General features: G+C 38.2%; 1 protein-coding gene across 6 annotated transcripts in view; it reads right to left on the minus strand.

The window, feature by feature from the left end:
• Nucleotides 1–13,477, minus strand: part of ASPH (aspartate beta-hydroxylase) — a 121,626-nt gene that overhangs the window by 17,894 nt on the left and 90,255 nt on the right. For all 6 annotated transcript variants that reach the window (XM_075494718.1, XM_075494716.1, XM_075494717.1 and 3 more), the window contains 3 exons: nt 10,800–10,898; nt 10,029–10,118; nt 4,790–4,927 (listed from right to left, as the gene is read on the minus strand). In XM_075494718.1, the coding sequence (XP_075350833.1) occupies nt 4,790–4,927; nt 10,029–10,118; nt 10,800–10,898 (327 nt within the window). The remainder of the gene's footprint in view (nt 1–4,789; nt 4,928–10,028; nt 10,119–10,799; nt 10,899–13,477) is intronic.

The following is a 13,477-nucleotide window of genomic DNA, read 5'->3' on the forward strand; positions in this document are numbered from 1 at the left end:
ACAGCATTGGGAGCATATGTACTTGTTTCCTAGCAGCTGATTCCTGTAAACCTCCATATGGCGTTTTAAATACAGTTCCTAACAATAATGGAAGTTTACAGTTGCTTTACATCTGGCAATAGTGTAGATTTTATTGGCAAAGACATTACTATGTTTAAATAGAGATTTCTTAATATTGGTTTATTTTTATGTGTGACTGCTATATTAAAATAATCCTTACTCTGTGCTGTCAAACCCTTTCAAATGCATGGTCATAAACGACACAGGCGGAGATTAAGAGGTTACTACCCCTCATAGTGAGGCATAACTACTGACCACATGTCCATTTTAATCCATTGGACTATAAAATAAAATCATGGTGAAGACTTCAATCTGTTTCACTTTGTTACTGAAACAGAGTAGGAGAGTATTCACGATCAGTTACCGTGTCTCTGCTGGGGAATGCTGATGACCTCCAAGTAAGGGGCAATATTTTAAACCTTTCAAAATAGATTCCTTGCACCCATTTGGTCACTCAGAGTGCTTGAACATCAGCATGTGCACACATCATCTCTGCTCTTTTCAACACAAGGCTCCCCTTTAAAGCATCCAGGCACACTTTAAAAGCATATTTCAATTTAATTTCTCCATTAAATATGAATGTTTATCTATTATTAGCTAAACCATTAAGCCCTAGCTGTCACTCTACAGAAAACGTTATGGATATGTGCTGTTGCCAGTACTTTCATTCTCTTTCTGTGCTTTTCTTGCTGCACTTTAAACTTTTAATTAATAAAATCTAAGCCATCAGAGAAAACTATCAATACAAGATCTACTTTAATCAATCAGCTATTCACTGTAGTACATTATTGGCAAAGCATCCTCTGGGTCCTTTCCAAAAGTCAACGGACACAACATGAGGAAAGGACAAAGTTACCTTGGTCATTACCTATGTATTAGTTTCAGACTAGTGAAAAGTCTCTAGGATCCAATAGCATTTTATCTCTTTTATTATTTTTTTAAACGAGTGCCAGAATAGAAAAATAATGCTATACTGAGGTTCTACAAAAGGTACCTGAGAATGACACAATGACTCAGAAAGACCGTCCAAGGAAAGCTAATTGCCCCAAGGGAGGAGGACAGGTTTTCAAAGATAAAAGTAAGGTTTCCTTTTAGCTGAGCTCAAACAAGAAAGAAAGAAAGAGTTTCTTGAATCTCCAAATCCAAAGGCCTGAAATACTGTAGATCAGAAACATTAACAGAACATTTCTACGTAAATCACTTGACACACTCGTCCTAATTTAAAGGCTTATGTTTTCTGCTCCCTCAGAAATCAGGTGTCCCTTCCTATTCTTCCAAGGAAACTACAAAAAACGTAAGCATTAATGGGCAGCAGCTAAAGAGATGCAAAGATCCACCTCCCTTCAGCACAGTAGCACTAACCAGCATTTACCACCCACCATGACAGACGTCCTGTTAAGTGTTATTGAGATATTCTCAGGCTTTTTTTTTTTTTTTTCCTTTTTAAAGAAACTAAAACTCCCCTCTTCCTTAAGACATCCAGGCAAGTAGGTTATAGTGAAGTAAATAAAGTATGAGATTGTCTTTAATCTCACCCATCAGGCAGTTAAACATCAGGACGAAATTAGTCATCTAGGCTTCTTTCTTTAGTAAAGCTAAGAAGGAAAGTTAACACCCGAAAGGGAGACATGCAATCCTTAGATAGTTATTTAACATAGTAAAAATTAATCATCCTCTGGAAATACCTCTTTTTTTGACCTGTAAACTAAACTACTAGCATGGACAATATGCCTCCTGTCTGTATGGCTACAGTCAGGTGAGCTGAACACCCCTCAGAAGGAATTTATTAAACTGGGCATACCGAAAAAAAGACAATTTTTCTCTTCAGGTTTTCTGTGGAAAAAGCAAAGCACTGTCAAAATTAACATCTCCATCTCCAGTCCCAAGAAACCACATGACCCTTTATAATGAAATCAAGCCAGGTCTGTGCTATAAGATGCTACTGACCACAGCTGTGCTGGTTAGGGGAATGAACCAAAAAGAGCTGCCAGTCTGGCTTTAGCACTGTCTCAGCCACACATAAATCCTCAGTTAGCATTGTTAAGCTACCAAGATATTGAAAATAGCCTGTTCACATTTAACAACAAGTGGTGAAACACAGGGAGAGAGGGTCAGGGCCTCTAGTGCTTTGCCCTTCATCCAGCAGTTTTCCCTGTCAAATTCTATCTTTGGGATTTGGTAGCATTTCCCACACATCCCCTACAGATGTAAGAGGAATGTAACGAGATGAAGCAATAAGAAATAACTGCTGATTGGTTTTTGCTCTGTGGAATGGGGAAATAATGTTTTTTTAACTAAAACATGTACAGAAGTTGGAATATTTCAGAAATTAATAAAACCAATGTCTTCAGTGATTTTTTTTTTGCCACTTTCTGGAGAATACTACTTCAAATTTTGCTTGCAGTGTTGTATGTTATTAGAATCAAGCTTGCTTTCTTTCAAGACTTCAAGTACTTTCTTGAGTTATGGGAGAAACACAACAATAAAAATATTTTCCCTGATGCGTTTAGCTTATATTTTGGGTTTACACTTTCAACTGTGAATGTTATCTTGAAGAATGTAAATCTTACCACTCCCAAATTATGATACCTATGTAAGTAAATTAGCAGCCACAATTTAGTCCAGATTCAGTGACATATTGCTAATAAAACAGCTAAAAAAAATACCGCACAATGATTGGATTGAAGAGGTATGAGTGGATTTCAGAGAGGCAGTTGCGCTGTGGAGGTCAGGGGTGAATTTCTATCCTCGTTGGTCTTCTGAATGGCTCTTCTAGGAGCCACGCAAGATGCTGATCCAAACCGAGACCTCCACATATGGTCTGATGCATCTGAAAAAATCCCTTCAAGGTGCAGCCCTGGCCATTTGATAAGAGGAAACTGAATTCTTTCATCATTCAAAGCTGACTTGTCTCCTCACTCCAAGGGTGAAGGGACCATTACCTTCCGTGACTCAGGAATTTGAATGGTTTACATGTAAGAGACTGTAAAACATCCCTGCAGATAGCTCTAAACCATCAATAAAATAATATATATTCTTTCTTTTTTGTTTGGCAAAAGTATGATAAGAAGTTCCCAGTTTCTCCATCTCCTTTATGGCACGGAGTATCTACTCCTACACATTCCTCAAGAATGAGTTCCATACATGCACATTTCAAATCTTCCCAAACACTCGTCCATAAAACTAATTGCTTTTTTTGTGTGACTGAGGTTACACTAGAGAATCACACTTTAATCTAAATTTCCTAGCCCTATTTATGCTGGCATCAAAAGCATAACAAGGAGTAATCTTCCTTTTTTAATTTCTTTCTTTTTTTTTTTTTTTTTTAAGTAAAATCATCCTTTCATAGTAGGTTTTTTAACATGTTATGTAACTAAGTATAATGAAACAATCACTCTGAAGGAACCTGTCTCTTGCACATAAACATTTATGTTTTTAAATTCTTTGTGCAGAATAATTTTGCCACACATACCAATAATTAAAACATACAGGAAAGAAAAGGTTCTTCCTCTCTTTTTATTTATTTATTTTTTAGGAATGATGATTAAAATTATTAAAATTAAAATAATAAAAATTATGCTATTTTGGAAATAAAAACTATTATTATTAATAATAAACAGACTACTTGTCTTGCATTAAATAAAAAAAAGAACTTTAAAGAACTTAATTTCTATGTTGTTAGTTTTTCCTAATCCATCACTGGGAGTCCACACTCGTATTTCTTATGCAATTAAAAGCTTCCAAAGAAGTCACCAATTATTACACAAGGGATGAAGAACACAGCATTTCCTGACTAATTAAAAATTCACAATGGGTGTCCCAGACATTAGCAAAGTTTGCTGTCATCTTGCACTTGAGACACTACAGTTGTCTACGGTACTGGTTTTGGCTGGGATAGAGTTGATTTTCTTCATAGTAGCTAGGATGGGGCTATGTTTTGGATTTGTGCTTGACAATACAGGGATGTTTTAGTCACTGCTGAGCAGTGCTCACACAGGGTCAAGGCCTTTTCTGCTTCTCACCCCACCCCGCCAGTCAGTAGGCTGGGGGTGCACAAGAAGTTGGGGGGGGGGGGGGGGACGACACACACACACACACACAGCTGGGACAGCTGACCTCACCTGACCAAAGGGCTATTCCATACCATATGGTGTCATGCTCAGCATATAAAGCTGGGGGAAGAAGAAGGAAGGGGAGGACGTTTGGAGTGATGGCGTTTGTCTTCCCAAGTAACCATTATGCGTGATGGAGCCCTGCTTTCCTGGAGATGGCTGAACACCTGCCTGCCCATGGGAAGGAGTGAATGAATTCCTTGTCCTGCTTTGCTTGCATGCACAGCTTTAGCTTTATGTATTAAACTGTCTTTATCTGAACCCATGAGTTTTCTCACTTTTACTCTTCCAATTCTCTCCCCCATCCCACTGGCTGGGAGTGAGCGAGCAGCTGGGTGGGGCTTAGTTGCCAGCTGTGGTTGAACCACGACATATACCATGCAAATCTTGTATTTATTAATCATTTCAGCCATCCTATCCCCATTCTCAGTTTTGAAAATGCCTGAGCTCATTTTATAGTATCTTAGTTAAATCTTGTGCTCAGTCTGAGATTGGTGTCTGCTACTCACAGGCAGTGATTCAGACTTCACAGATTAGAATTTTCCCTGCTTAATACCTTCGATTATAGTTGTTATTAAAAAAATAAAATCAAAGTATGCAGAAACAAACTGCCTTACCTTCACCAGTTCTGTATAACTGGTTTCCCTTGCTGTCCACCAAGGTTGAGCTTTCAGTCCCTTGACATTGTAGAGGGAGCGCTGCCAAACTGATGCAAAGTGACCTCTTTGGTATCCAAGTTCATACCACTTGTATGCCTAAAAGATTGCAGTTGTTAACAACCAAATTCATATCAGCTAAGCTCCCACAGAAAAAGAGTAACTTACGCTTTTTTGGTAAGGTAACAGACTGTCTCTTTGGATACCAGGGTTGTTCTTCTAACGTAATGTAGTAATGAACACTTAAAGGAAAAACAACCAAACAAACCCCCAAAATCCCAGGTAACAACCCCAAAATAGATCAGTCGGCCAAAGCTGTCCAATCCAGCATTAGCAAAATAGGATAATCTTCTCACAACCATTCTCACCAAATATGGGTCAGTAAGCTAGGTGCTGTCCTTGGACTTGGGAGATCCAATTGTTTCGCATCTTGGTCAAACTTATTTTCTCTCTATTTCAATTCTCTACCTAAGAATTAACAATGACTGCCTTCTGCTGCCAATGGAGATGCTGTGATGATGAAAACAGTGCTGACTTTAGGGATCTAAATTGTTACATAATTATCTAATGCACTTGGGTTTCTTCAAATATTTGTTGCCACACCAGAATTGAGCTGATGCTACTAAATTTTCTTGTCCCTTCCCTTTATTTCACATGGTAGAAACCTACTGAGGCTAATACCAGGCCTTTTTTTGTCTTATTCTCCTTTTCCACAACTTGCTTTACCACTCTGGAGCAGCAAAACAAGGTCCTGCAACGAAAGAAAATGGGAAGCTTGGAAAGAAAAGATCCAGCATGAGCAGCACTGTGATGAACCATATACAGAGAAGGCTACATATAGCTGCCTCCCTCCTATCCAGCATTGCTGCTACAGCTGCAATATTTTAGACAACACGGAAAAAAACCCGGATATGACAGGACAGCTAAGTAGGGAGATACGAGGTAAGAAGTCCAGAGCAGAGGCACTGAGGCAAGCAGCAATCCCTGCCTTGAACAGAAATCGTCCAAAACCCTCTTCAGAGTCATGCGCAGAGTCCCTCTCTAGCTACACCGCTTGAAATTCGCTCCCTCCCAAGCCTGCAACCTATCCAATTCACCTCTGCCTAAGTGTCACTCATCCAACTTGGACCAGGTTCTTATGCTCCTTCACCCAACCTGATATTTAGTCTTATCTCACTCTACATAAAACAGCCTATAATTTCACCCTTGTGCTTCCAGTTAATAATAGTCTCCCTACACCTCATCATTAGCCGCCTTCCCTGGCTGTATCCACATCCTTGCCAAGTTCTCCTCAAAAAAACAAACCCTCCACTTTTCTTTCCAGCAGGAGTATGGAAAATCTGATGTGCTGGTTTTGGCTGGGATAGAGTTAATTTTCTTCATAGTAGCTTGTACGGGGCTATGTTTTGGATTTGTGCTGGAAACAGGGTTGATAAGACAGGGATGTTTTTGTTACTGCTGAGCAGTGCTCACACAGGGTCAAGGCCTTTTCTGCTCCTCACCCCACCCCACCCCACCAGCGAGTAGGCTGGGGGTGCACAGGAAGCTGGGAGGGGACACAGCTGGGACAGCTGACCCCAACTGACCTAAAGGGCTGTTCCATACCATATGGTGTCATGCTCAGCATATAAAGCTGGGGGAAGAAGAAGGAAGGGGGGGGGACGTTCGGAGTGATGGCACTTGTCTTCCCAAGTAACCGTTACGCGTGATGGAGCCCTGCTTTCCTGGAGATGGCTGAACACCTGCCTGCCCATGGGAAGCAGTGAATGAATTCCTTGTTTTGCTTTGCTGGCACGTGCGGCTTTTGCTTTTACCTATTAAACTGTCTTCATCTGAACCCGTGAGTTTTCTCACTTTTACTCTTCCAATTCTCTCCCCCATCCCACTGGTTGGGAGTGAGCGAGCGGCTGGGTGGGGCTTAGTTGCTGGCTGGGGTTAAACCACGACATCTGGACAAGATGAACACTGTCCCCAGTAACAGTCTGGTATCGCAGTTTCCCTGCATGACTAACTATTTTAATTGTTATTTGTTTTTCAAAGAGAGTCATTTCTCCTGTTCTAACTCATGAGCATGTGACAGTTGTCCATTAATCTGCCCACATTTGACATGAAGGCTAAACCAAAAAGACTTGAGACAAAAACCACAGTACTAACTCTTAAGTTAAAGAATAATCATTTTATGTATGGGGTCTAATGGAAAGCAAAACATACAATCAAATAAACACACCTCTAGGAAAACAATTCATGTCAGCTTATTATTTATGTTTACCTTCAAGCCAGTAAACTAGAAGGAAAAACACAACTTTTTTGGATAAAAATCAGCCATGAGAACAGTGTGTGACTTACTAAGAATTACTTAGTCTTAGCAGTCAGTCAGTCAAGAAAACAAAAAGCTATTGGAAATTCTTCATGTAATGGATTATTTCTAAAAATTTCCAGGTGTCATCTTAGAGATCTTTTATTTCAGATATAAGGTAAGAAATTACTTTGGGTGGTTTTGTCTTCAGATTTTTACATAAGTCTCTACATTGTAACCATAGATTATTTTTTGAGAGTCTGTAAATTTTCTTCAAGCTTTTAAAAAATGTGGTACTTTGATCTTTATAACTCTCCTGAAGTATGGAGGAAAGGCTGCAATAGAATGTTGCCTTACAGTATTTATCTGAAGTACAGAAAAACAGTGTGGATGAACAGAATAACAACAGACCGTATATTAGCTTTCCTCTTTTTTCCCCTAGAGAAGCTTTGTAAAATTGTGTATGGGTCAAAAAAAAAAAATTATGTATTACCTTTGGGTAATACACAGTATATCTTTAAATTTTGATGTTATCTTGGTTAAGTCTCTGAAATGGAAGCATTATGATTTATAATGTATGTTCCCCAAGATGTAAGTTGTAATAGCAGTGGGATATCAATAGATCGTTCATGCTGACTGCCTGCATTCATTTCTAATGTCTGGAGTTAGCCCAAATGATAAGGGGGATAAACTACTTGTTTCAGCCACTGTCTGATGAGTATGAATGTTGCTGGTCTTTAAGATCCATCAGCTATAATCACGATGTATAATACTGTTAATCCTTATCTGTTAGAAGAATTGTGCAATGAGGTTGCCTTTGACAGCATGGAATAGGGTTAGGTTGCCTCGCTCATCCTTTCCAGTCCTGAGTTTCCATGAGAAACCTTTCTTTTCGCATGCAGATCTTGGCAGTGGAAAGACTAAATAATGACCACTGTACTTATTCAGGAGACCTACAACAGTATAGCTTCTTTTCCAGGAAAGTAAATGTTTGAGATGCACTCAGTTTATAAATTCTGTGTGAACAGCACTTTGTTCTATAATACCTTCCACATTTCCAATTTATCTTTTTTTAAGTCAATTTGGCATTTTATCAAATTATAGTTGGAAAAGGCATACTCAACACTGTTTCCCTAACACTTACCAAGACCACATTCATAATTCCTAATTTAGCTCTAATAGATTAATATCTACCTTCAACAAACCTTCAGGGATAGCAATTTCACATGTTCCTTAAATATTGATCTGTTTCCTTGATTAAATCTTGAAGTTCAGCAAGTCTAGCAAGGTCAGTGAGAAAAATTTAGCTTAATAGTGGACTTCCCACTGATAAATTTAAAAGTCTTCTCTATGCCAAGAAGTTCATTTGTCACTGATTAAAACTTTTTCTACAGCAGATTTGACCATTCACTCTATAAACATTAACACATAATTATCCTGGCGATTGGGATGATAGACATTAATTACTTCTGTGTGGTATCTTTAGTCAAACATTGTAATGGGATGCTCTAGGTTCAACCATTCAACCCAGAATATCCCATAGAAGTACATAGGGATTTCCTTTTTGGTTTTCTGTTGAGAGAAGGACAGACAGACAGAGTCAGACAGAGAGACAGCACGCACGCAAGCAGACGCTGTGTGTGCATGTGCACGTGTGTGTGTGTGTTTACATATAGAATGAGGCCGACATTCTCACTTGTAAATGAACTTTTAAATTCAGAAAACTTCATTGGAAGAATATTTTATTGTACTTTCAGAGAAGGCAATCTAACTTAAAAAATACAGATATTACTACATTTCAATGTATATATAAGGTATTGTAATAAAAATTCCATGTTTTATGAAAAAAGAAAATTAACCTGATGAACTAGGCTTAAGAAAGATCACTAACATAGGTTTCATTATAGTCCATCTGCCTATAGTTCATATTGGAGAACTGCCTACCTACTGGGCCAAGATACTCAAGAGGTCAGCATTCTTTACAGTATTTTAGGTATCAATATTTCAGACCTATTACTAGATAAGTATTAAAAAGCAGTTCCACTATGCCTTTTTATTCTTATTCTTTTCACATTTCCCATCCATGAACCTGAACAGGTTTTTTAGGTTTGTTTTTTTGTTTGTTTGTAAGTTCATGCCCATAGTAAAGTTCATTACTAATAACAGCCTTCAACAAAAGCCCTTTGCTCCCCTCCCATGGCTGTAGTGCTAATTGGCACATTTCAATTTGGCTTTTACATTAAATTTGGTTTTAAATTAACGAATTGGAAACTCTTACAGTTTTCAGTTGCATATGTTCGCTTTTGTTGGGCATGCAACAGATTTGTTGCACAAACGTCTGCTTTTCTCATCTGTTTGCTACTTTAATTACTGAACAAATACCGTAACTCAGCCCACACATTCAGTCTTCCAGACTGACCACACATGGTCTTTTTTTATCACGTACTTATTGGTGCTCAAGGTCACTTTGGGAAAGAAGGCAGGTTTAAAAAACACTGTTATATCAGAGGTGTGAGAGAACTTCTATACAGTGATATACATGTAACTGTTTTGTTTTAAACTCTGGTTAAAATCTTTGTTGTAAGTGGTAGGAGAAGAAAACAGACTCTAAAAACACCTTCATTGAATTTTTGAAAAATGTTTGGTCCCTCAGTTCAAACTGCCCCATGCAAGCTTCAAAAGTTTAGGTTAGTTCTAAAGCAAGGGATGCTAAGAGATTGTATTGTTAAACCAACGGCAGATTTTTTGCTGTTGCTCGTCTTGACCTCTACACACATATGCTGGATTGTTACTGCAATAGGACTACTCATGTTTTCAACACTGAGCCCGTGCTTAAAGGTTTTTCTGGATTCTGCAGTCCATCAGAGGTTTAGACTTTAAAGCAAGAACATGTTAAATGCGTACCTCTTTGTCTCCCATTCTCTGCAAGGCATCACCCAGATGAAAATAAAAGCGTCCATCATTTGTACCGGGGTCACCAGACTCTAGTCCTTCCTGAAAAAAATTAAAAAAAAAAAGGTATAAGAGAAACTTCAATAGGACTTCTAAAAGAGTTCATTTGACTGCCGTAAATAGGCTGCCAATTCTATGCAAGAGACAGTCTATGAAATTGGCTAGAAAATATAACCACCACGGTAACCTGGAACTTAGGTTGAATGAATACAATACTTCAGTAAAAAAAAACCAATTGAGAAATGTTATCAGTTTTCCAAATGTCATGGCCTCTCTCCTCAGTCCCTCCAAGACAGAGGTGTATTCAGAGATGGACACTTGCCCCTGACCCTATATACATATACACAAGCATTTTAGAAAGCTGGATTAAGGTTTTATTTTGTGGTAGTTCTTCCCAAACACTCAGAAGTATAAGCAAGCCCTCTCTGGATTTTTCAAGAACCTTAAGTTTGTAGCATACTGCCAAACGCAAAACAATTTGAGACTCACAGATGTGTACTTAGGGTTAACCACTAATAAACCAAATACTTGACATTTAAGAATTGATGAGTCTCAATGTACAAGCTTGTTCCAGTTCATAGGCAGTGATATAGCAATATAACTCCAACACGTAGCTTAAACTGTGATTTGTGGTTAGTATGCTTCTACCTTGACATGTTTTATACATTCCAGTTCTATTTTTTACAGGTAAAGTATTTACTGTAGGTGAGAAAAGAAAAATACCTTTAGATAGGGTATGCTCTCTGCTATCTTGTTTTCTGCCTTCAGGATAAAGCCATAATGTACTTTGGCAAAGCCATCATTTGGAGCCAGGCTTAGAACCTGTTGGATAGCAAATGAATTAAATACTCATGTAAGGATCTATGCAAATTAAGAAACCTGTGCACATACTACTATTTAATGATGCGATGACATTTTCTTCCATTGCTGACTCTCAGATAAATTCTTGGCTTGGCTGTACTTTCTTTTTCCCATTCACTTTTGTGCTTCTCCAGAAAAATCTATTACAAGCCAAACTTGAAAATCTCAGAAGTAAAATTATTCCAACCAGAATCTCTGAATTGTATTATTTTTTGTTGTCCATCTTTCTCCACCCTCTCTCTTGAGTTACAGCATGTTACATTACAGAATTAACACCATTCATTAACATTTAAGTTACCTATCCCAGGTTTGACTAATCTGAAGGAAAGCAGCTGCTTTTGACCAAGTCTACAGCACAGTCACGGGAAGCATAGTGTAGAAGTATACCTGAAATAGTTTAATATTAGACAGGTTTATACTGGTGGCAAACTAGTCTTGGCAAGAGAAAATATACTACGCTGCGAAGCACAGTGAGTACAATTTAGACAGATGCTGTAAAATAACGGTTGCATCACATGATGGGACTGCGCAAACCCTGGGAACACAAAGGGCATTCTCAGCACAACAGTGAACTGGAGCACTCTGGAAGAGCTTACACTTGCGTGGCCAAGAGAAAGCTATCAGATGGTAATGCAAGGTCTAATGCAGCAGTGATTCAATGTGCTTTCACACTAGAAGGTGATGGATAAATTATTCTTGTATAGTTGTGTGCTGGACTCTTTGACCAAGACCTAGCATGCTGAATTAAGCTAAAAGATTTTGTATCCTGAACAAGATTCAGATAATGTCTGAGTTATAACCTGACTTAATTTTGCAGGAAAGGAAAACCCATAGGCAAATATCCAGAGATGTATATTTCATGGGGACTGTGCAAGAGAAAGATTTGCGAATACAGGGACAGCTGTAGGAAAGGATCACTGTACAGGGGAGTGTTTCAGGGAAAGGAGGCGTGAAGCTGGCTGGCATGAGTTCTGAAACATGTACCCCCAACATTACTGAGATAATTTAAGTGAATTTGTTCTGCCCCAGCCAAGGGGAAAATTAGAGAATGTCTTGATCTACTTTCCAGCTCCATGTTTCTATGATGTAGATATTCAATATCATTTGTAGCTCAATTACATGGTCAAGTTAATCTGTTGTTACACCTCTTCTCTCATTAAAATAAGGGTGGATAGTCTTATCAGCACAGATCGTAAGACTGTGAGGACCATTGCAAGTGCCTGGGAGTGCAATTACAGAGGCTGACACCTTCTGAATGTCTAGCACAGTCACTAAATACAAAACAATGGACAGATGAGCAATTTCTCTCGCCTAAATCCATTTTTGAAGCTACTAAACTTATGCCATGGATAAAATGTCTGCATACATTACAGCCATTTCCCTCTGCCTTTTCCAGTCATGTCTAACCTAATTTTTCAATCAAAATAATTACAAGCAAAACCATAACAAGTCCTCTGGGCCAATTTCTCTGCTTTCTCAAACCTTGTTACATACAAACTACATCTGAGCAAAACCAAAATCAGTGCAACGTGGGTATAAAATGTTGTGAATTTAAAATAGCAGCATTCCATTTCTTTTTGCAGAAAATAGCTACTATGAAGGAACAAGCAATTTGAGAATCTGTCTGAAGTCCATAACATGCCACATTATTAACAAAAAGTGAACTTGGCAATTCACTAGAGTAAGGATGAGCTTGATCCCTAGTATAACAATATGCTACCACCTTATGCAACTTATGCTTTTTGTCTACAGCATTCTGTGTATAACCATTTTGATCCAAGAATCTGGACCTGCAGGGTGAAATAAAATGACTGACAGAAACACTTATTAGTCATATAATTTCGTTACAGTTCCTTTAACTATAGGATAAAGCTATCCGATTAGTTAAGACAGAATTTTCTGTATTACAGTTCATTTAAACTATGCTGGGTTGCATTAAGGCATGATCTATATTCAGAGCCCCTAAAGAGAAGTGAAGAGATACAATCAGCAGAAATTACACTGGAAGTATTTAATGTAAATTGTATTACTCTGTTGCTGTTGTTGCGTGCAATATTAATTATGTTTAGAAAAAAGTTTTACTAAACTGTTCATAGCCCATTAAATAGTAATCATGAATATAGAAATTAACCTCTGGGGCTATCAATAGCTAATTAGCCAGGGCAGAGTACTGTGTTAATGTGGATATTCTGCTTTTGGTACCTGAGATAGCTCAGTCAGAGCTGGCTCATGCATGTCTGTGTAATGCTGCACTGAGCCATGCAGACATGCCTCAGCATGGCAGGCAGAAAAAGTGCTATTAGCAGAGTAACTGGTCTTATAAAGTTCTCTTCCACTGTATTTGATCATAATCTGTAGACCTTTGAAAACAAAAATCGCTCTAAATTCTACTAGGACTACTTTTAACATTATGTTTTCTTTGAAAATAAAAATAGCTCTGAATTCTACTAGGACTACCTTTAATGTTATGTTTTTGTGTCCCCAAGTGTAATGTTCAAAAGAAAATGCTTTAATATTAGAGGCAAAACTGAAATCCTCTC

Source organism: Mycteria americana, chromosome 2 (assembly GCF_035582795.1).
Source record: "Mycteria americana isolate JAX WOST 10 ecotype Jacksonville Zoo and Gardens chromosome 2, USCA_MyAme_1.0, whole genome shotgun sequence".
Classification (NCBI taxonomy): Eukaryota; Metazoa; Chordata; class Aves; order Ciconiiformes; family Ciconiidae; genus Mycteria; species Mycteria americana.